Raw genomic sequence first — 22,285 nt, forward strand, 5'->3', positions numbered from 1 at the left:
CTTGTTCTTGGACATCTCGTCGATTCGTCAAGCATTCGCCCCGACTCCGCTAAAATTTGTGATGTGCAAAATTTCCCCTTACCAACTTGTGCCAAAGATGTTCGAAGCTTTATTGACTTTTGCTCTTACTTCCGCACGTTTGTGGGAAATTTCGCCCATGTTGCCCGTCCCCTGACTGACCTCCTCAAGAAAGATGTGTCTGGTAAGGCTGTGAGCAAGCGTCTGCTTTCTCGCAACTCATCACGCGACGCACGACGCCTCCTGTTCTCTTCCATTGTGATGCCTCCGCTCCGACAGAAATCCGCACTGACGCCAGTGGCTACAGCATCGGTGCAATTTTAGCTCAACGTCAATGTAGGCACAACCGCGTTACTGACGCCGCCAGCCGCCTCCTCTCTCCAGCCGAGCGCAATTACTCGATTACTGAGCGCGAGTTTCTCGCCCTCATTTGAGCGGTGGGCATGTTGCGACCCTACATATATGGTCGACCATTCACAGTTACAACCGACCACCACGCACTTTGTTGGCTTTCCTTCCTCAAGGATCCCACCTGACGCCTCGGTCGATGGGCCCTACGGTTGCAGGATTACACATACACTGTGGTCTACAAGTCGAGTCGTCAACATCAGGACGCCGACTACTTGCCTTGTCATCCTGTCGATGCACCGGATGGTTTAGTGGATGTCGCACCGCTCTGCGTTCTTTCGCTCTCCGCCTTGAAACACATTGGTGCTGAACAACGACCCGATGAATCGTTACGGCAGCTTATCGAACGCCTGCTCTCTGATCCAGCTGACCCATCCCTTCACATGCTCGCGCTACACAATGACATTCTGTATCGCCGCAACATGCACCCCGACGGGCCCGAGCTCCTAAGCGTCATTGCGTCTAATCTTCGACAAACTGTACTCCAGCAACTGCACCACGTTCCCATCGCTGGACACGTTGGCGTCTCTCGGAGCTATGACCGAATTTGGCGACGTTTTTTTTTCTGGTCTCAACCGCTCAGTACGGCTCTATATTACCGCATGTAAGTCGTGTCAACGCCGGAAAAGACCCGCTGTGAATCCTGCTGGACTGTTGCAGCCTTTGGACGTACCGACCAACCCTTTCTTTCGAGTTGGCGTTGATCTTTCGGGACCGTTCCATATATCAAATGACGGAAATATGTGGCTTGCCGTCGCTATGGACTATACAACCCGCTATGCCATTACTAGAGCCCTACCGACCAATTGCGCTACAGACGTCGCTGACTTCTTGCTTCACGACGTTATCTTACACCACCTTGAACCTCGTCAACTTCTCACCGATAGCGGAAGATACTTTCTTGCCAGTCTTATGGTCGATCTAATTCGATCATGTGCTACTAAACGCAAGCTTACTACCGCTTACCATTCTCAAACTAACGGTTTTACCGAATGCCTAAACCGCACGTTAAGTGAAATGCTAGGAATGTATGCTTCCTCCAATCATCGCGACTGGGACAGTGCTTTACCATTTGTAACGTTCACTTACAATACCTCGAGCCACGCCACAGCTGGCTACTCACCCTTCAATCTATTCCTCGGCTGTGATCCGACTTTGCCTTTCGAGGCTTCCTTTCGACCACAGTCGACTCGCCGATATAGTACACTTGGGATGTCATAGCCAGAGCGACACGAATATGCTAGATTGCCCGCATTCGTCTTTCTGCTTCACAGACATGCCAGAAGTGCCGTTACGACGAGCGCCATCACGACGTGGAACACGAACCAGGTGCTCTTGTGCTAGTTTGGTCTCTGGCAGGGTACACTCGGTATGTCATAGCCACAGCGACCCAAGCACGCCAGATGGCCCGTATTCGTCTTTCTGCTTCAAAGACTCGCCAGAAGTGCCGTTGCGACCAGCGCCATCACGACGTGGAACACGAACCAGGTGCTCTTGTGCTAGTTTGGTCTCTGGCAGAGTACACTCGGTATGTCATAGCCACAGCGACCCAAGCACGCCAGATGGCCCGTATTCATCTTTCTGCTTCAAAGACTCGCCAGAAGTGCCATTACGACCAGCGCCATCACGACGTGGAACACGAACCAGGTGCTCTTGTGCTAGTTTGGTCTCTGGCAGAGTACACTCGGTATGTCATAGCCACAGCGACCCAAGCACGCCAGATGGCCCGTATTCGTCTTTCTGCTTCAAAGACTCGCCAGAAGTGCCGTTGCGACCAGCGCCATCACGACGTGGAATACGAACCAGGTGCTCTTGTGCTAGTTTGGTCTCTGGCAGAGTACACTCGGTATGTCATAGCCACAGGGACCCAAGCACGCCAGATGGCCCGTATTCGTCTTTCTGCTTCAAAGACTCGCCAGAAGTGCCGTTGCGACCAGCGCCATCACGACGTGGAACACGAACCAGGTGCTCTTGTGCTAGTTTGGTCTCTGGCAGAGTACACTCGCTATGTCATAGCCACAGCGACCCAAGCACGCCAGATGGCCCGCATTCATCTTTCTGCTTCACAGACACGACAGAAGTTCCGTTACGACCAGCGCCATCACGACGTGGAATACGAACCAGGTGCTCTTGTGCCAGTTTGGTCTCGAACTTGGCGTGTTGATCTTTCGGAAAAACTCCTCTCGCGATACTACGGCCCTTACCGCATCCTCCGCCATGTGACCCCTGTCACATATGAACTGTCTCCACTGGATGCCACCTTGCCTTCACATCTCTGTGAATCCACTTCAGCCGTCTCAAACCGTACCTTCATTTGACCAATGAGCCGCACCAATAAGGTACTTTTTCCGACGCGGGTGACGTCACAATCTGTCATGTGGGAAGAAGAGGACAAAGAAGAGTTAGGTTTGTTTTTTTCGCTGCTCTACGCATGTTGGCTCAGCCTAAAAGCCATCTATAAATAGACGTACGCTTCTTCCCTTCGTACCCGTAAGAATATGAATATAGGCCCTGAACGGGAGAGTAGCCACGAGAGAACCGTGGTGCCACGTGCGTCCTCTCGATGGCTGACCGAGGTCAACACAGCTTAGCTTCCGTTGAGGATTCGCGTATTCAGCATACCTTGGATCTGAGGTTCCGTGCACTTCTTGTCGTTCTCATGATCACCAGCACAGTACGAAGAGATAGATTGCATTGTACCCTTGTTTTACGGTGAAGCTCCATATGGCTACTCCGGCACATTTTCTTAGTTTGTGCGTGTACACCGTCGCGTTTATAAAGAAAATTTTGTCTGCAGAGCTAGTTTACAAGAGACTCTAGTGTTGTAGATTCAGTAATTAGCATAAGTGTCAAAACGTATGATAGATGGCTCATTGTTCATCATAGTGCGTTCGTCGCAAGTGCGAAGTTCAGTGATTGGTGACCCATTGTTCTTGGCGCGGCCCTCGTTCGCCGCCGATAGGGGGCGTGCTGCTATAGCAACTGTGTCCGTGTGAAGGCCTTAATAAACGTGCACGTATGTCCAATGTGTGTTCTTCTATAGAGTGACGTCAGTATCGCCTACCGACCTTATTGGCAATTGTTCTTGAGCGAATCCATAGAGCGGGGGCGTATCGCGCACACGGAAGAGTATCAACGTGACCTTCTAGAACGACAACGGGAACGACAGCGAAAATTGGTGAACCGGCGGCGGGAAGCCGCTAAGGCCGCTCGTGTGTCCGTCGATGTTTGCCGCCCGATGAAGGCCCACAGCGTGCCCGTCAAGAACGTCCAGCTTTGCTGGTCGGTCTTCTTCACAGAGTGGAAGGGCTGATGAATTTTTTAATTTGACAATAGGTCTGACGATGGTACTGTTCTTTGAGTGAGCAAAAATCGCCTGAGCCTAAAGCCATATCTTATTATTCCTGAAGTTCTTATACTAGGTCTCGCTGAACAATAACCGACACAGTGTGGTGTCTATAACACAGGTATGCATTAAAGGAGAACAATGCGGTCACAAATTCTAAAGTCGTACCGCGCATATTTCTAGCCTTTCTTGGTGGGCTGACCCTGGAAGGTAATGGAGCCGAAAATTGTGGAACGATATGTGCCCGGGCAGCTGTTCGCCTAATGTTCCATATGTATGTATGTATGTATGTATGTATGTATGTATGTATGTATGTATGTATGTATGTATGTATGTATGTATGTATGTATGTATGTATGTATGTATGTATGTATGTATGTATGTATGTATGTATGTATTCAATAAGTATGTTATATATTTGACTACATCTTCATAAGAGGTTTTCATTCACCCATATTCCATCTTCTAATGAAGTTTACTCCCCTACAGTGCATAACCAAACGAAGAAAAGCAAGAAGATTCGACAAACTGCTCCAAAGCGAGTGTGAATCTTGTCTGTCCTCCAGCCTTGGCGGCGCGCCGATACTCTGCGTTTTCAAGGTGTCCTGGCTCTCCGAGAACGATGCCAATCCGAAGGCACAATATACCGGCATTACCATGCATACTACAGTGCAGCAGCGGCATATTTGCCTCTAGGTAATATAGTGAGAAACTATGCTGCAGCCTATTTGGGAGCACGGCACAGCGTGAAAAATGCAGCAACCGATCAAAAGCAACCGAGAAAAATGCAGTCACCCACTGAAGAACGGTATAAAATTCGGTGAAGTTCTTGAGTGAAGGAAAAGTTTCGCAAGAAAGCGATTTACGAAAACCGTGCTGTGCCAGTGAAAAGAACGAGATGGAGTAAAAAAAAAACTTAGTTAAACGCGATGACAGTATAGGTTCGAACATTTTACAGGGGATGCTAGTTAGCGAAATGAGGCGGTAGTTGATAGGTAAATGCTCGTTACAGGACCTAGGGAGTGGAATGGCTTTGCCGATCTTCCAGTCTGTAGGAAGACAGTTACTGTCAAGTGAATGCTTAACATTTTTTTTGAAGAATGAGGGAGAAGTACAGGGCAGCACTTTTTAAAAACATTGCATTAATGAGGTCGGTACCAGGGCTAGCTAATATCTCAACAGCGTCGATTATTTTAGTTAGGCCAAGTGATTCAATAGTTACTCGGTCATCAGCACACAGGCGATGGGAACATTGGAAGGGGGGATTAGTAGTAGTAACAAAATTATTTCAAAATGTGTTGATAAGAATGGACGGACAGTCCTCGCCCGGTATAAGGTACAAGCTTGGCTGGTAGTGTCCTAAGCAGAAGGATTGATTACGTACCAAAATGTTTTGGGGCATTGATCAACAAGGAGGTCAGCGTCACGTTTAGGAAGCTATTTTTCGCCAGCTTTAAAGCATCTACCTAAGCCTGACTGGCACTGTTGTACACGTTTCAGTGAACTTCTGATGTGGAATACTTGGCGGTGCGAAATGCATGTTTCCTTCTATTAACTAGTCGTTTTAAATTGGCGTTGTACTAGGGGGTTTTTGTATTATAAGAGACATTGCACAAGGTCACATATTTGTTAGGTCATGCAGATTATCTTTAAATAATTGCCAGTTATCCCCAGCGGAGTGTCCGTCGAAGTTGTCAAGGATCATATAAAGAAATCGGGATAACTCGCGGTTGATGTTGTCGAAATTACCTTTATTGTAGTTTGGTATTGTTTTTGTGAGTGCACGAGGCCTGTGAATTAAAATATTCAGATTGAATTCTGATGATAAATGATCACTTAGGCATTTACAATATATCAGGCACCAGCTTGGGGCATCATGTCAGTAACAAATCTAAAGTATCAGCGCGCTCTTCGGAAGTTGCATTCACTTGGTAGACCAATTGTGTTAGGCAGAACAATGAACAAAGCTTAAAAAATTGCTGGTTTCAACCGAGGGTGAAATAGAAGCGGGAGGCACAGACGACCACGACATGTAGGTAAAACTCACATCACCCATCAGAAAAACGGGAGCATTCGGAAAGTTGGTACTAATAAGGCTAAGGACATCATGTAGTTCATTAATAAACTCTAGAGAATAAGAAGGTGGACGGTAGCACGCACCAAAATTCAATTTATAATGGCTCAGTTCGACGCGTACCCAGACACATTCAAGCTGGGAATCAATATCAATAAGGCGAGATGTTAAAGGCTTCTTTAAAGGCCAAGAGTACACCGCGCTCGATGCGTGTGGCTCGATCACAACGAGGAAATGGGAAACGCGAAGCATCATTAAAACTTTCGTGTTCGTGGATAATAGGGTGTAAACAATTTTCGGTCTGGGCAATAACGTCTGCTTCTCAACGATCGATTGAAGAGTCGTAAATATCGCGTTTGTTCAGTACACTGCACGCATTACAGAGAAATAAATTCACGTGTGTGAATGATAGAGAGGCACCACGTCCTCCGCGCAGTCCCTTTCAGATGCATTCAGCGACTGTGTACGTTCGCGTACGGAAGGCTTCTCGTCTTCTTTGACACTATCCAACGCCGAGTCAAGCATGAAGCATTAGCCGTTCATTAGGAGCTTCTTGTACTTTAGCTGAAATGAGCATGGCTGTGGCTGTACTTTGGGGGAATCAAGAAGCGTTTTTCCTATTTGCCACGTCGCATTGCGATAATCATCAGACATACAAATGTTCAGTGGTTTCTGTTTTAATCGCGATGAGGGTACCATTTCCTTTGTTTTAAAATCTTTGAATTTCATGATGACTGGGCGACACTTCAAATACATGAACACATCCAAGCGATGAGTGCGTTCTACGGCACTGGAAGGCAAATCATCTCCAATGACGGAAGAACTCACTGCAACAGTGTATTGCTCGGTTAGTTGCTGAGATTCGCGGCTATCAGGAATGTCATGAAAAATGAATTTGTTGCTCCTTGAGTGGTCATTATAACCGTTCAGGCGAGACTTAAGCAATTTCAGGTGATCAGTAGTACCACAAGCATTGGTCAAGTCACTCCTAAATAAGGCTTTGCCTGGTGTTCGTGCAAATGGAGACGTTAGAAAAATGTTTGGTAATTAGAATTGAACTGCTTCCTGGCTTGACTTAACATTGACATTAAACTTCAGGTTTGTCTGACCTCGGGCAAGCTCTGTGTTCAACTCTTTAATGTATTTTACCAACTGAAACAGTTGCGCCGTTTGCTCGGATGCACCTGCGTTATCGACTGACTCACGGGCATTAGATCGAGGTCGAGGGTTTGTCTCGACGTCACCTGATTGAAGCACCAAGAACGTGGTATCAACCCATCCCGACATAGTCAAAGGAACACTCGGGCATGGGAGAAGCAATAGAAAACGATAGTAAGATCGCTTAGCATAAAGAGTAGACTGGTTACGCAGCTGCGCAGCATAGAATTTAGAACTTTAGCATAGAACTTTAGGCACGATGACGCAATGACAGCTACCATGCCCACTGATAGGACGGACGAAGCGCCGGAAGCTTAAAGGCCGTATGTCTATGGGGGACGATCCGATGCCACTTGCGGTTACGAACGACTCTAGCGTAATAACATTTCTGCAAATACAGACCCTGGCCACAAAAACTCAAAAACTTTGTCAATTGACGGCGTTGTAACGGATGCTCTCGTCCTCGCGCGCGCTGGCAGTCGGCGCCTGCACAAACGTATTTGAACTGGTGGCCATCGGAGTTGTGTTTCTGCAGGAGATGGAGGACATCCACGTGGGGCTGTTTCTCGATCCTACTTCTGCGGAAGAGGCCAGACAACTGGAAAAGCTGTACAGGGACCTCCCGATGCCAAGTCGTTCCGGCTACTACGTGAACCGTCTGCTGCCCTTTGCAATGGCGCCGAGCTCGTCGCAGCTGTTGGAATGGCACTCGCGCTGCCTCGAAGACGACTTGCTGGGCGCAGCCAAGGACGCGTACGCTCGTCGTCGCCTGTGCGTGTCGCCTGCACTGGTGTCACAGCCGCTGTTCTACACCGGCACTGAGAGCTTCGTAAATTTCCCGACACTGGGATTCCTGTTGGCCGAGCCGTACGCAGACGTCCTGTTCCGGGCGTTGCGAAAGGCGCCCTCTGGCACAGAGACGGCGCGCCGGTTTGCGGCCACTATGGCTTGCCTCCGGCGCCAGCTGGAATCCCTGAGCAACACGAGCATGTCGGGCGACGCCAAGCCAGCAGCGCTGTTCCGCCACGCCGGGGCGCTGCAGTTGGCGCACGACGCGGTCGAAAACTCGGGCGGGTTCTCCGGCGGCGACGTGGAGCGACGCGCGTTTTTCGAGCGCCACTGCTGGCTCTGGTGCTCCGAGCTGCTGAGTGGCGCGCGGTCGCCGTCCACCTCCCAGCTGGACGCCAAGGGCGTGTGCAATATTGCCGTGCGAAATGTGCTCGCCTTCTACCGCGCCTTCCGCTGTTACCCGGAGGACTACATGGGCAGCGTCGAGGTGTGCGCCGTCTTCGGAGTCCCGCCGTACAAGGAGTGACCTGCGCGGTGAAGAACTTTCCTTCGCTTACGAGTTCACGTGCCCAGACACGTGGACAGTGAGAACGCGATGACCATGCGCGCTTACACGAAGTTCTCTGTTCACATACCAAGCCAGTTTCGCTTAGAGTACGAAACAAGGAGCCCTGAGACACTGTCTCGTTGTTTGACAGTGGACATAATAAAATGATATATGCCCACGTTTAAACACAGTGAGAAAATTTCTCCGCTCTTCAGCCTATAAGCAAGGTTGTTTCTTATTTAGAACTGCTAGCTGCAGGAGTAGTGAAATCGAGGGCTGCGCATTAGTTGTCAGCGGAAAGCAACGAAACCTCGTCAGTTACGCACGTTATTGAGTGTTGCCTAGTCAGTCATATGTGAACGAGGCGTGCAGTGCCAGTGAAGGTACGGTGCTTGTGTTTGAGCCCCTTTCAGCCATTCTCTGCTGTGAGGTCAATGAGGGTGTGGAACACCCACTTCGACCTGCGGTGCATTCCCAACATCAACTGCATGTAGGGTTAGCGGCCTCCACGATTTATGTTGCATGCGAAAGAAAACGCACGGTATTGAAACACATGTAGGCAGATGTAGGCAGGGCATAACAGACTTGTGCAAGTTCCAGAAAAACAGTAACCGATTACAATTGCTAATACTTCGTCCAAAAATGCCATTGATTATTGTTATCAAGTACTGCTCCACTAATGCAATTCACGAATTACTAAATAGTAATCGACAACTTCTATTCTGCTTTCCTACGAACGTTAACCTTACATACGTAGACACAGTAAACAGAACGAGCTGGCATGACACTTTCAGTGCGTCCATCTGCAGCCTTTCATGCAGCTTATGAGAGCTAGCAACTAGACTACAAAAATTCCTCGGTCATCGTTCCTCGTTTTTCTTGTGGAGATATAAGCAGAATGAAACAGAGAGCGGGAAACGTGCAGGTTAGCCAGTTCGCTCAATGGGCGCGCTGGGCGGTATGCCGTATCGTAACGTGTATACACTTTGGCCGCACAATTTTTGCTACTCAGCATCACGGTCCTCTATGAAGCGCAGCCCTTGGTTGTTGCTGGGACTTGGAGAAGACGGTTCCAGGTGGGCTAATGAAAAGCTGAGAAACTCACTCGTGTGTGATCTCCTGGCATTAATGCCCTAAGTGGCCTTTCCTACTGAGACATGCCAGCACCGTTTCAATTCATCGCCCAGCATCTGATGGAGCGTTAAGGTGAGCAAAGACTTTTGAGCGCCGGACTTACCTGGCTGCACGTACACATTTGCGAGGTGAGGCTGCTGCACGGCAGGATCTCGGGCGTTACACTGCATTTTTCGCCAAGTTCAGGTTCTCAACGTTGCGTCGCTTGTTACTGTTCGTGTCATCAATAAAGTAACTGGTTTCATGCAATTGCTTGCTGAAAAGAATAACTGAATTAAAATGATCATTACCTAGCAAACAAAGAAATCGTTAAATTGTAAGATTACCAAGAAATATTATTGATTACAAGTAAGTGATTACATTTAATTCCTTACGTAAAAATTGCTGGAGAAAAATGATACCTTTGGATCTATTGCTCGAACTACCGCTGTCATCCTGCATAGCTTAAATTACAGCGTAGACGTGCATTTTGCGTGTGATGCTTGCCACTGCGACGACGGGAGTGACAACTCTCAAGGTGTAGTGAAAGGCTGCGGTAAAGGCACCTTATGCCGAAGTTGGGACAAAAAAGACAGCTTACGCATCACCGAGTCAATGACAGCGCTGAGCAGCTTCACTGGGATTTACCCCTTCAGTGACTTTGCCACTACCTTCAGGAGTTGTCAGATTCGTCGGAAGATCTCGCCGCTGCCGCCATTTGTTAGAGTTATCGGACGATCTACGAGCTGTAGGCCGATCTCACCGCTGCCATTCAGATGTAAGATTTGGCAGTCGTAGCTGTAGGAAGGAGCTTGACTCTTCGTCGGGACTTAAGAGAGCAGGATTTATTTACATGTTATTTACACTTGAACATGAGATACATCGACAGTCTAGCGTGACTCCCAAATGGGGTCCGCAAGACGAGCATACAGCAAACAGCCTACGAGCACACAGCTCACGAGTACATTTCGAGCACGACAACGAGCACGCACCTCACGAGTACATTTCGAGCGCGACAACGAGCACACACTAGCAGCCGACAATCGCTGCTTATGTGCACTCCGCTCGACGTCATAGTTCGACGTCATTGTAGATGACCCGCCCTTTGGAGGAGGCGTGCTCTCGGCTTGGAGGAAGATGAGGGCTCACACACACGCACACACACACACATGTGCACGGTCCGAAACCGGCACCACACGAATTTCGTGGAACTCGGAGCCGGGTAGCACATTGTCTTGCGTCTTGGTCGGCGCGTGGGAAGGAGCCTTCGTCGGCTTTCCCGCGGCAACTCCCCCACCCGTAGCAGTTCAGGTCCGCGTTGTCGTGTTGCGCACAAAGCCTGCTTCGTCGAACTCCTTCAGTCACAACGGCGACGAGGCTAGAGCGTAACGGCGGCGGTTTCAGCACAAAGCCTGCTTCGTCAAACGCATCCTAGCTGAAGCGACGGAAAGTGGAGAATGCGCGCATTGTTCCCGACACAAAGTCGAATTAGTCACGCCGTGGCTAGAGGTTGGCGGCGGCGTTCCAAGATGAGGTTGCCACCGCTGGCGTAAATGGCTGGAAAACTTGCACTGCAGCTGGCCGTTCTTAACAGCGCCTCCATGGCCCTGGAAAATCTCGACTGTCCAGTGCTGGCAACCGCTGGGCAGGATGAGAATGGCTGGCGAGCAAGACGATGGCTTTGCTTTCTGCAACCCCTGCGCACTTGGGATAACTTCAACTATCTCACAACAACTGGCACAGAAGAGTCGACCCGGCAACACAATACCTCTCAGCGTTCAAACGCCCGGAATTAGTTGTTAACCTACCAGGCTTCCTATCACAATTTCAATGCAAGTCACTCAACTGGGAATCCCAAATTTTGCCCCAAAATTTCGTGCCGCCAAAGCGAGCGTTCACGTTCCCCTTGAGTTCGACCAAAGCTGACTGTCGTGCTGCACAAAAGCAAAGGTTTACGCAGAACTAAACCGAAGGCTCTCAAATACCAATACCCAAACGTAACTCGAGCAGCCTAAGTTCACGAACAGCCTGTTCTTATCCTGTCACAGTGGCGTACTTATCTCATTTACTGTTGCCACTGAATCATCTGGCCAACTCCACAGGCACGTAATCACAAATGCGCCTTCTAACAACTAGTTCTATGCACGCTCACTAGCGAAGTCAGAATACGGCTGCCCTCAACACACACGAGCAACCCTGTCAAAAATCTGCTTCTTGCCGTCCGCACAGGACACACGCTAATGGACCTAATAGCTCTTCTCATTACAAATCACGTACTTACTGAAAACCTACGCGGTTAACCTGAGAAATTAAAGAAGAACACATAAAAAAGTAGGTTAACTAATACACACGCGCCTTACGATGCGCCGCTCAGGTTACACTCAGGTTACTTACACACAAAAAAAAGAAAGCCTATCTATTAATGAACACCTCGCGATACTACATGTTTACAAAAAAAAAAAACGCGTCTTTCAAATCTCGAGCTTCTCAAACAAAACATAAACAGAGCTCATACCTTACATATTGAAAGAAATTCTTAGTCTCAAATCGCGAAAATTTCCAAGTGCTCAAAAAATAAAAGAAAACACGTTTCACTTCTACAGACGCTCTCTTGGCCTCCCATGCCAAACATTTACGTCTGACTCATACTTTGAGCCATACTCGAGGTGGTCGCGGTTCCAAAGCTATTCTGGCTACCGAGGAACAAAAAAAGGGGCTGACTCACTATCAGCTCTTCCAAGACGTTACAGTCTCCTGCCAATTGGCGTCCTGGCGCCCCGCTTTCATCACGACCTCGATTGACCGCGTCGCTACTCCCCATCACCTCGTTTCGCCTTGCCACCTTGCGCTCCCTCGCCCTACACGCTGAGCTACGAAAAGAACGACGGAACGACGAGGAATTTAACTGCACCGTGCCCTTTTTCCGCGTCCGTGCAGAACATGCTTCTCGGTCTCCATTTGACCGGTGGCTCGAACGTGCTTGATGCGCACACGTCGTCAATGACGACCGCACCTTTCTTTTCTCCGCGCCCTGCCTTTTCGCGCCTGTCGCCGTCTTTGGCTTCGCTACATTAGCCACCGCATTCCGATCTTTACGGCGCTTTCTGTTTGACTTCTCTTTCATGTCGCCTTCTGGTGCCTCGTGCTGGCCGGAACACATCTCGTCGGCCCGGATCGCTCTCTTACCCGCACAGTCTTAGTGATTAATAACTAAACCACCCCTCTCTAGGCTACCTAGACTGGCGCAGAGCCGCACCGATCCCTGAACAATACAGTTGTATTCTCTTGAGCTACGCAGCTCGCAGTCCTGAGAATTACCCTCAACTGCATCGTCCAGCTGGCACTTCTCTTCGGCACGCAGATCTGGCTCGACATGGGTGCTCGCGTCTGTCGGGTCAACAGTACTCTGTACTTCGCTAGCAACCTCGCTAACATTACAGGCGACGCACACGCGCGGTAACTGTGCCAATTTGTTCGCAGCTGGCCTAGCTGTCTCTACTGTCCTCTGTTGGCACCAGCACCTTGTTGCTCTCACTCTGGCCTTTAACGGCCTCTGTTGCCACTAAGGCATCGTTAGCTGCTAGCACTTCGAGTTCACCTGTGAACGTGCTGCTAGTCTCGCAGGTACTACTACTTTTCTCGGCTTTCGACCGAAATCTGCTATCGACTTCCTTCCACTTTCGCTGCGTCCAGCTTACAGATTTCTCAAGCCGCTGTTGATTTTGTTCGATTGGCTGCTCTAAACCTTGAATCTCTTCGTTCAATGTATCAATGTACTGCCTCGTTAGTGCTGTTAGGCCTTCTTCCTGAGAAATTCTTTTCAGTTCCTGCCTAGCTTTTTTCTGTTCTTGCTTAAGTTCTTTCTGTTCTTGACTAATTACTTCCTGTTCCCGTTTTTTGCTTAGAATTCGGTTACCCATTTGTTTGATGAATTTCAAATCATTGCTACTTTCTAGAACGGTTTTACGAATCTCTGATTCCTTCAAGTCCTCCTCTACGTCTACCTCGATTTCTTCACACAACCACAACAGGTAAGCTCTGGTGAAACACATTAGGACCATGGTCGCTACATTAACCTTTGGCTCTGCTGTCACACAATACTTGCTGCGATACCCAGGAAAATCAGAATAAAAGTAAAAGATCCCAGCGAATCAAATCCAAAAACCCAGAGAAATTGAAGCCTGGTAAATCTTACAGCCAAAGCCAAACGCTTACCCACTGAAGCAACACCATATCACCAGTCCTTCTCCGCCGTACCCAGTCAGTTGCAAGAGGTGGTCAATCCCAAGTCTTCTCCAACTTGATCAGGATACAGGTCGGTCACCATGTGCCAACGTCCGTAAGCTGCCGTTGCTGTCTCCGAGTCGTAGCCGATCCCGCCGCTGCCACCAGATGTAAGATTCGTCGGACGATCTCGCCGCTGCCACCATTTGTTAGAGTTGTCGGACGATCTACGAGCCGTAGGCCGATCTCACCGCTGCCATTCAGATGTAAGATTTGGCAGTCGTAGCTGTAGGAAGGAGCTTGACTCTTCGTCGGGACTTAAGAGAGCAGGATTTATTTACATGTTATTTACAGTTGAACATGAGATACATCGACAGTCTAGCGTGACTCCCAAATGGGGTCCGCAAGACGAGCATACAGCAAACAGCTTACGAGCACACAGCTCACGAGTGTATTTCGAGCACGACAACGAGCACGCAGCTCACGAGTACATTTCGAGCACGACAACGAGCACGCAGCTCACGAGTGTATTTCGAGCACGACAACGAGCACGCAGCTCACGAGTACATTTCGAGCACGACAACGAGCACACACTAGCAGCCGACAATCGCTGCTTATGTGCACTCCACTCGACGTCATAGTTCGACGTCATTGTAGATGACCCGCCCTTTTGGAGGAGGCGTGCTCTCGGCTTGGAGGAGGATAAGGGCTCACACACACGCACACACACATGTGCACGGTCCGAAACCGATACGACACGAATTTCGTAGAACTCGGAGCCGGGTAGCACATTGTCTTGCGTCTTGGTCGGCGCGTGGGAGGAGCCTTCGTCGGCTTTCCCGCGGCAACTCCCCCACCCGTAGCAGATCTGGTCTGCGTTGTCGTGTTGCGCACAAAGCCTGCTTCGTCGAACTCCTTCAGTCACAACGGCGACGAGGCTAGAGCGTAACGGTGGCTGTTTCAGCACAAAGCCTGCTTCGTCAAACGCATCCTAGCTGAAGCGACGGAGAGTGGAGGATGCGCGCATTGTTCCCGACACAAAGTCGAATTAGTCACGCCGTGGCTAGAGGTTGGCGGCTGCGTTCCAAGATGAGGTTGCCACCGCTGTCGTAAATGACTGGCAAACTTGCACTGCAGCTGGCCGTGCTTAACAGAGTGCGTACGTAAATCCAAATAGGTTTTTCAACCTCACTGTGTAAATCGAGCGTTCAATGTTTTGTCTGCACTGCTGTTGGTGGCTGCCGACGATTGATTAAACACAAGGAAGAAACACACAAGCATACTCTTGCGTTACAAGCACGAAGAAGTGTTCGTCGCGTCAGGCGGGTGCAAGCGCCTGTGCCGCTAACAAGCGCACTTCACCATTGTCGTCTTTTGGGACAGCACGTCAGTCCTTCCTCCCTTAAACAGTCTCCATAGATAGCTGCTTAACCTCTGGTGGCCGCAGTAGTCAGGTGGTTGCAGCTTTTGACGTCGAGAGCGGTGGTTGAGAGGAGATCGTGCCTTGTGTATGACGTAATCCTAGAGCCAGTGGAACTCGACGGCGTATCGTGTGTCAGTGAAGTCGTCTGCTGTGCTTCGATCTGTCGACAGTTGTGTTGCTGGCCTGGTCTGGCCTGCTAATGTGATCCAAGTGACGGTGAACATGTCTGTGGGTGCATTTGGCAAGTAATCTAGCTTGGCTTTGCAAAAAACTGCCGGCTAATCACTCTCTATCCTATTGAGAAGTGACGGGATGGCTGTAGTGTTTCATGACGTTCCTTGACTTGCGTTTCCTTTCCGGCTTGAGGTCAAAAAGACACAAAAGTTCTCGCCAAAACATGAGCCTCGCAGGTGTCATTACTGTAGCTGTGTTGACCGTGCTGCCGATACTGGAATCTCGCAAGTTGGCACTCTACAGCCGAAGTGGTGTCCGTCGGGAGTGCCCTTTTCAGTTCTGTCATAAAGCGCTCTGCCTGGCCCTTTGTTGCAGTATGGTCTCGCCGCCTAAGCATAGCGATAAACTTGCTCGGCTCTTCAGCCTCTAAGCAAGGTTGTTTCTGATTTGGAACGAATAGCTGTAAGGGTAGTGAAATCAAGGGCTGTCTTTTAGGTGTCAGCCGAAGGCAATGTGCGCCGAGCTGCGTCGATACGTACAAATTATGCATTGCAGCTCAGTTACATTAGTCTGGGTAACCCGACATGTAGCAGCTGCATCTAGCAGTTGCATGCTGGATGTAGCTGGACCTGGTTAATTCAAGCAGGCTAGGTGACTATTTTCACCAGCCCGTTTCGAAGGGGATGCCAATAAACCATCATTGTCATCATCAGCAGCAGCGCAACGTGCCACTGGGATGTGACGTGCTCCACGTAGTCTGAATACCCGTGTGTACTCTTTGGTCCGCGTTATGACGCCTCCTAGCAAAGTGCGAACCGCTGGTGAAGTAGCGTAGAGCTACGCGCACGGCTGCAACCAGGCAACATCCGGCTCGGCAGACTGCTGTGCAGAGAGCAGGACAAGCCGCAGCACAAGCCGTAGCTCGTCGTCGACACCAGGCGGACAGTTGATATCGTTCTCGTAAAAATGACCCGTAGATACTTCATTCACCGCGAAAACGCTGTAGTGCGTGGTGCCTATGGAGCCGCTCTTGCAGATTACGCTGTGACTGTGCGGCATGTGTCGCGCAGGCCTTTTTTTTACGAAGTGGGCCGCTCGCTTGCTCGTATTCTCTGCCCAGCGGCGCTGCGCACGCAGAGGACCAGCGTTTCTGCGAAACTAACATGGCCACCACCAGCACGAACACCGGCATGTCGTCGGTGCATTGTTCTCAACGGCGCCGGGGCTGTCGCAAGACCGAAAATTCGTCGATTTCTTCCTTGTGGTTGGTCCTTTATAGTGACTGTCAACGGTAATGCGTTTACCATTGATAGAATCTAGTGACCCAGCGTTTTACACCGTAAAATTGAGTAATACATGAGGCGCGCGTACTCCAACGAGTCTACTTTTTCCTGCTTCCCTAAGAATATTCAGCGCCACCTGGTACCGACGCGCGAAGCCCGGGCACTGCCTTCAGAATGCACAGTGCGCCTGTGTGTGCGAACTCTTAGAAACGCGTCGCGCGACAACCGTGTTCCTCACTAGCGCTTCTTCCTGAACACGCAGCGTCATCCAGTAGCGCTGCCCTCGGCGGCGGCTTTTAGAGTGGGGTGAAATGCAAAAACACCCGTGTATCGCGTAATAGCTGCACGTTAAAGAACCCCAGGTGGTAGATATTATCCGGAAGTTCTCCACTACGGTGTACCTCCTATGTATGCCGCAGTTCTCGCACGTAAAACCACATAATGTAATTTGTGGTGCGTAAGCATTCTTTCGCAAGCTCCCCAGCCTTGTCACACGAAAAGATTAATGCCTTGTTCCGCACAAAAATACGTAGTATACTAAATTAAGATATTCATTCGTTAAAATATTGTAAATATTGATAATCGGTACCTTTGTAAGAGACAAATAACAATTGTAAACAATACACACAATAAAAAGAGTTTGCGCATAGACATAAATCTCCATGGAAAATGCGTGGGAAAGCTTATAGTTGGGGCGGACCAAGAGAAAATTTGAAGTGGGAAAATTTGAAATTTGGGGGTGCGTAAACTTGATATTGATACATGCATATTGCGTATTTTCTGTGGTCGATGCACGAGTGCACCCATACAAAGACGATGAACGCTCTCTGGCTCTCGAGCTGTCGCCTGAACTGACAGGCCGGCGTTATCTTTTGTAAATGTACTTTGTAAATAGTCTCCAGTCTTAATCCTTCGTTCGCGTAACATTTTGGTGGAGGTGCGGTGTAGTGCTGCATTACCTTCGTCGTGTAGAAATCCAGCATTGAAGCTCCCAACGAACCAGAACTTCCTTGATGCTCACGTCGACGGTGTCATTTTGACGGCGTTAATAGATACTGGAGCCTAGGTGTCCATAATGAGTTGTAACCTCCGTCGTCGACTGAGAAAGGTTCTCACGCCTCCTACTAATCGAGCCGCACGCGTGGCCGATGGCAGCACTGTTGAAGTCATTGGAATATGTACCTCCAGTATCAGTATCGTTTTACAGTGCTGACCAATTGGCCCCATGACCTAATCCTCGGACTCGACTTTCTTACGGCGCATTCAGCTTTGATCGACTGTTCTGCCGGTACCCTTAGCCTCGAACTTCCTCTACTCGCGCATATTCGTGCCGAACTGCCTAACAACTTTAGTACCACCGCCTTCGTCCACCTGCCGCCCGGAAGCCTTGACTTTCATCGATTTGGTATCTTTTCCTGTGCTCTATGGTGATTACGTCGCCACACCTGTTCCTGATGCCCTTTTGATGCGCAATATCACTGTGCCCCACTCCGTCGTCACCGTCGCCGATAACCGGACAAGCCTCCCTGTCGTCAATTTCAGCCTGACAAAGGAAGTTCTACCCAAAGGCATATCGGTTGCGACGCTCCGTGCTATCGGAGATGACCACGTCACGACGTTTTCTGTAGACGTCTGCTCAGATTCTTCACCATGTCCATACGATGCTATTTGCCCTGAAGCAACATGTCGGGCTATGATTGCTGCGGATCCATTGCCTTGACAAGCAGCAGCTTTATGCCGCCTTCGGTTTCCTACCAAAACATCTTCGACCTCAGCCGTCGTCAATTGGGCCAGACTTCAATTGTCAAGCAAGACATAAATACTGGTGATGCCAGTCCTATTCGTCGCAGGCAGTATCGAGATTTTGCTTCAGAGCGTAAGGTTATTCAAGATTAAGTGAACAAGATGCTTGCCAAAGGCATTATTGAACCTTCGCCGAGCCCTTGGGCGTCGCCCGTGGTGCTTGTTAAAAAGAAAGATGGCACATGGCGTTTCTGCTTAGATTATCGTAATTTAAACTGCATTACCAAGAAAGACGTCTACCCTTGCCTCGCATTGACGACGCCCTCGATTGTCTCCACGGTGCCAAATCCTTTTCATGAATAGACCTGCGGTCTGTTTATTGGCAGATTTCTGTGGATGAAAAAGACCAAGAGAAGACCGCGTTCGTCACTCCTGATGGTCTTTATCAATTCAAATTATGCCATTGGGTCTATGCAACGCTCCAGGAACGTTCGAACGTATGATGGACTCTTTGCTTCAAGGGTTCAAATGGTCAAAATGCCTCTGCTACCAAGACGACGTTCTCGTATTTTCCCCTACATTTGAGACACGCTTTGAGCGCTTATCAGTGGTTGTTCAAGTCTTCCGCGAGGCGGGGCTGCAACTAAATTCCTCGAAGGGGCACTTCGGTCGTCGGCAGATTACGCTGTTCGGCCACCTCGTCAAGGCTTCCGGTATTCAGCCAGACCCGGAGAAAATTCGTGCTGTCACGTCTTTTCCTGTACCTCAATCTGTCAAAGACGTCCGGAGTGTTGTAGGATTCGGCTCCTACTTCCGACGCTTCGTTAAAGACTCCGCAGCGATTGCCCGACCTCTTACTAACCTTCTGAAGAAGGACGTGCCGTTTATGTGGGGCCCTGCTCAAACTGCCGCTACATTCGCACCACGCCACCTATACTAGGCCACTTGGGCCCGTCCTCTCCAGCAGAAGTGCGTGCCGATGCAAGGGGTCACGGTATCGGAGCCGCTTAGCCCACCGCCAACAGAGTAAAGATCGCGGTATCGCGTACGCTAGCCGCCTCCTCACAGCAGCGGAGCGCAACTATTCGATTACAGATCGTAAATACCTCACTCTCATCTGGGCTATTTCCAAATTCTGCCCGTACTTGCATAGCATGCACTTCTCTGTAATCACGGACCACCACGTGCTCTGCTGGCTTTCCTCACTCAAGGATCCTACCGGGCAGCTGGGTCGCTGGGCTCTGCAGCTGCAAGAATATTCCTATGCAGTATTGTACAAGTCGGGCCGATTACATCAAGACGTGGACTGTTTATCACGCTATTCCGTGGACGAACCACCCGCTGACCCTGAGCCCGATACCGATGCTTGCGTTTTCTCCGTTTCTCAGTTGCTGCACGTGGCGGACGAGCAACGCCGTGATGCCACTTTGCGCGCCATCATTGATGGCTTGCAATTTTCGCCTTCTAATTCCTCCCTTCACCTGTTTGTTCTCCGGGATAGTGTATTATACCGCCACAATGTACGCCCCAACGGTCCTGCCCTACTCCTCGTCATTCCTAGGCACCTCCAATCAGCTGTTCTTCACGAACTTCATGATTTACCAACGGCAGGTCACCTTGGCGTCTCTCGCACCTACGACCGGATTCGCCAACGCTTCTTATGGCCCGGCCTTGCCCGCTTCATCCGGAAATACGTTGCAGCGTGTGAAAAATGCCAGCGCCGAAAGACACCATCGACGCTACCTGCCGGGTGCCTTGCACCTCTCGACGTTCATTCGGAGCCGTTCTTTCGCGTTGGCTTGAACTTACTTGGCCCTTTTCGTCTATCCACGTTTGGCAACAAGTGGGTGGCTGTGGCGACAGATTACGCCATGCGCTACGCCATCACTAGAGCGCTTCCAACAAGCTGCGCCACAGATGTCGCCGATTTTCCTGTACGCGACGTGATTCTGGAGCATGGTGCTCCACACCAACTGCTCACACACCGTGGTCGGCCATTTCTTTCTCAAGTCATCGCCGACATCCCGCAGTCCTGCTCCACTAAGCACAAGCTGACTACAATCCACAGACCAATGGTCTCACTGAGCGTCTGAGTCGCACTCTAACACATATGCTTGCAAAGTACGTCTCGTTCGACTATACTGATTGGGGCCTTGCCCTACCTTATGTCACTTTTGCTTATAATTGTTCACATCACGACACTGCCGGTTATTGACCGTTCTTTCTGCTGTTCGGCCGGGAACCCATATTGCCACTGGACGCATCCCACCCATCGATCCGCTGCAGCAGAGACCAGCTAGTATACACTTGACGCCATCACCACGGCAGCCCAAGCAGGCGAAATTGCCCGCGCTCGCCTCCTGACTTATCAGGAAAAGCAACGGTGCTTGTACGATCGCCAACACAGAGGTGTCCACTTTTCGCCTGGATCTCTGGTACTCCTATGGTCCCTGTCTCGTCACGTTGGCCTGTCACAAAAACTCCTATTTCGGTACACAGGCCCATATCGAGTGCTGCGAGCCGTGACTCCAGTAACCTACGAAATCACCCCAATTAGTACCAGTGCCTTATCTGTCCCAAACTCCATTGAAGTTGTGCATGCCGCACGCCTACAGCCATATCTCCGTTCACCAGTGATATTTAGACGCCCCGTGACGGTGCTTCTGCCGCCGGGGGTAATGATACATGCATATTGCGTGTTTCTTGTGGCCGATGTACGCGGGCGCCCCGACAAAGACGACTAACGCTCTCTTTCTCTCGAGCTGTTGGCTGAACTGGCCAGCGTTGCATTATCTTTTGCAAATATACTTTGTAAATAGTCTCCAGACTTAATCCTTTGTTCGCGTAACAATATTATCAGGTGGGTCAACCGAAATTTCGGTGCAGGCTTGAAATTTCGGTGCATATTGAAATTTGGGGTGGGCCAACTATAGTTTGCGGGTGGACCTACTTGGAATTTGTGCGCGGGCCAACTCAAATTTTGTGGCGGGGCAACTGAAAATTTGGCGGTAGGACGACTTAAATTATGGGATATGCCAACTGAAACTTCGGGGTGTGCTGACGCATGCATAGACAACACCAGTGAAGTTTCTGCATTCTGTTTTATTTACTAGAATAGCGAAGAAGTGCGCGCGTAACCACAGAGACAAGAAGCTTGGGGCGCCAGTGCCTGCGAACACTAACAATTTCTCGCTCGCTAATTCACTGCGTACCGGACATAATAGATCCATACACAGTGACTAATCTGACGAGAAGTTCATGGAAGAACATTCAAGTTAATTCATGCATTCAAGTTCATTCATGAATTCAAGTGCATTCGAGAATCTAATTGCATCCATCAGGTAACTTGCAAAAGCGTTGGCGTGAAAGACGTTCGTTGAAAATTGGAACAAAGCTACACAGAAGGGTACAGCAGTCGAAGCTGCTAATTTTTTCATCGAGATCGTACTCCTTAGGCACGGCGCCCCAAAGTAGCCATCACAAACAGGGGAACTGCCTTTACTGCCGAACTCTTTGACTCTGTTCTCAGATTAAATAGTACAAGTCACCGGAAAACAACCGCATATCATCCCCTACACGAACGGACAACCGAGCGTCTTAATAAGACCCTCGCAGACATGCCATGTATGTGTGACGACATGGAACATTAGAATGGGGATCAGATTTTTTCTTACGCAGTCTTCACATTACAATACCGCTTGACAAGAAAATACTGGAATGACACCGTTCAGTTTGGTCCATGATCAGGAAGCCACAACGACGCTGGATGCCATGCGGCCGCACGAGTTTGACGACAGACCTACCGACGTTGACGATATTACTCAGCGCACCAAAGAAACCAAACAGCTTGCCTGCGTACGTATCTGCATTCATCAAGACCAAGGTGCCATACGATACGATCTTCTACACAGGTCCCCTTTCTACAGTCCGGCTGATAATGTATAGGTTTGGATACCCATACGCCGTCCTGGACCTTCCGAGAAAC

General features: G+C 49.7%; 1 protein-coding gene across 1 annotated transcript in view; it reads left to right on the forward strand.

Annotated features, from left to right (window-relative positions):
* Positions 1–8,981, forward strand: part of LOC142578101 (uncharacterized) — a 92,768-nt gene extending 83,787 nt beyond the window's left edge. The window contains exon 4 of the mRNA XM_075687515.1: positions 7,540–8,981. Within this exon, the coding sequence (XP_075543630.1) occupies positions 7,540–8,319 (780 nt within the window). The 3' untranslated portion in view covers positions 8,320–8,981. The remainder of the gene's footprint in view (positions 1–7,539) is intronic.
* Positions 8,982–22,285: the final 13,304 nt, after the last annotated feature.

Source organism: Dermacentor variabilis, chromosome 4, assembly GCF_050947875.1.
Source record: "Dermacentor variabilis isolate Ectoservices chromosome 4, ASM5094787v1, whole genome shotgun sequence".
NCBI lineage: Eukaryota > Metazoa > Arthropoda > Arachnida > Ixodida > Ixodidae > Dermacentor > Dermacentor variabilis.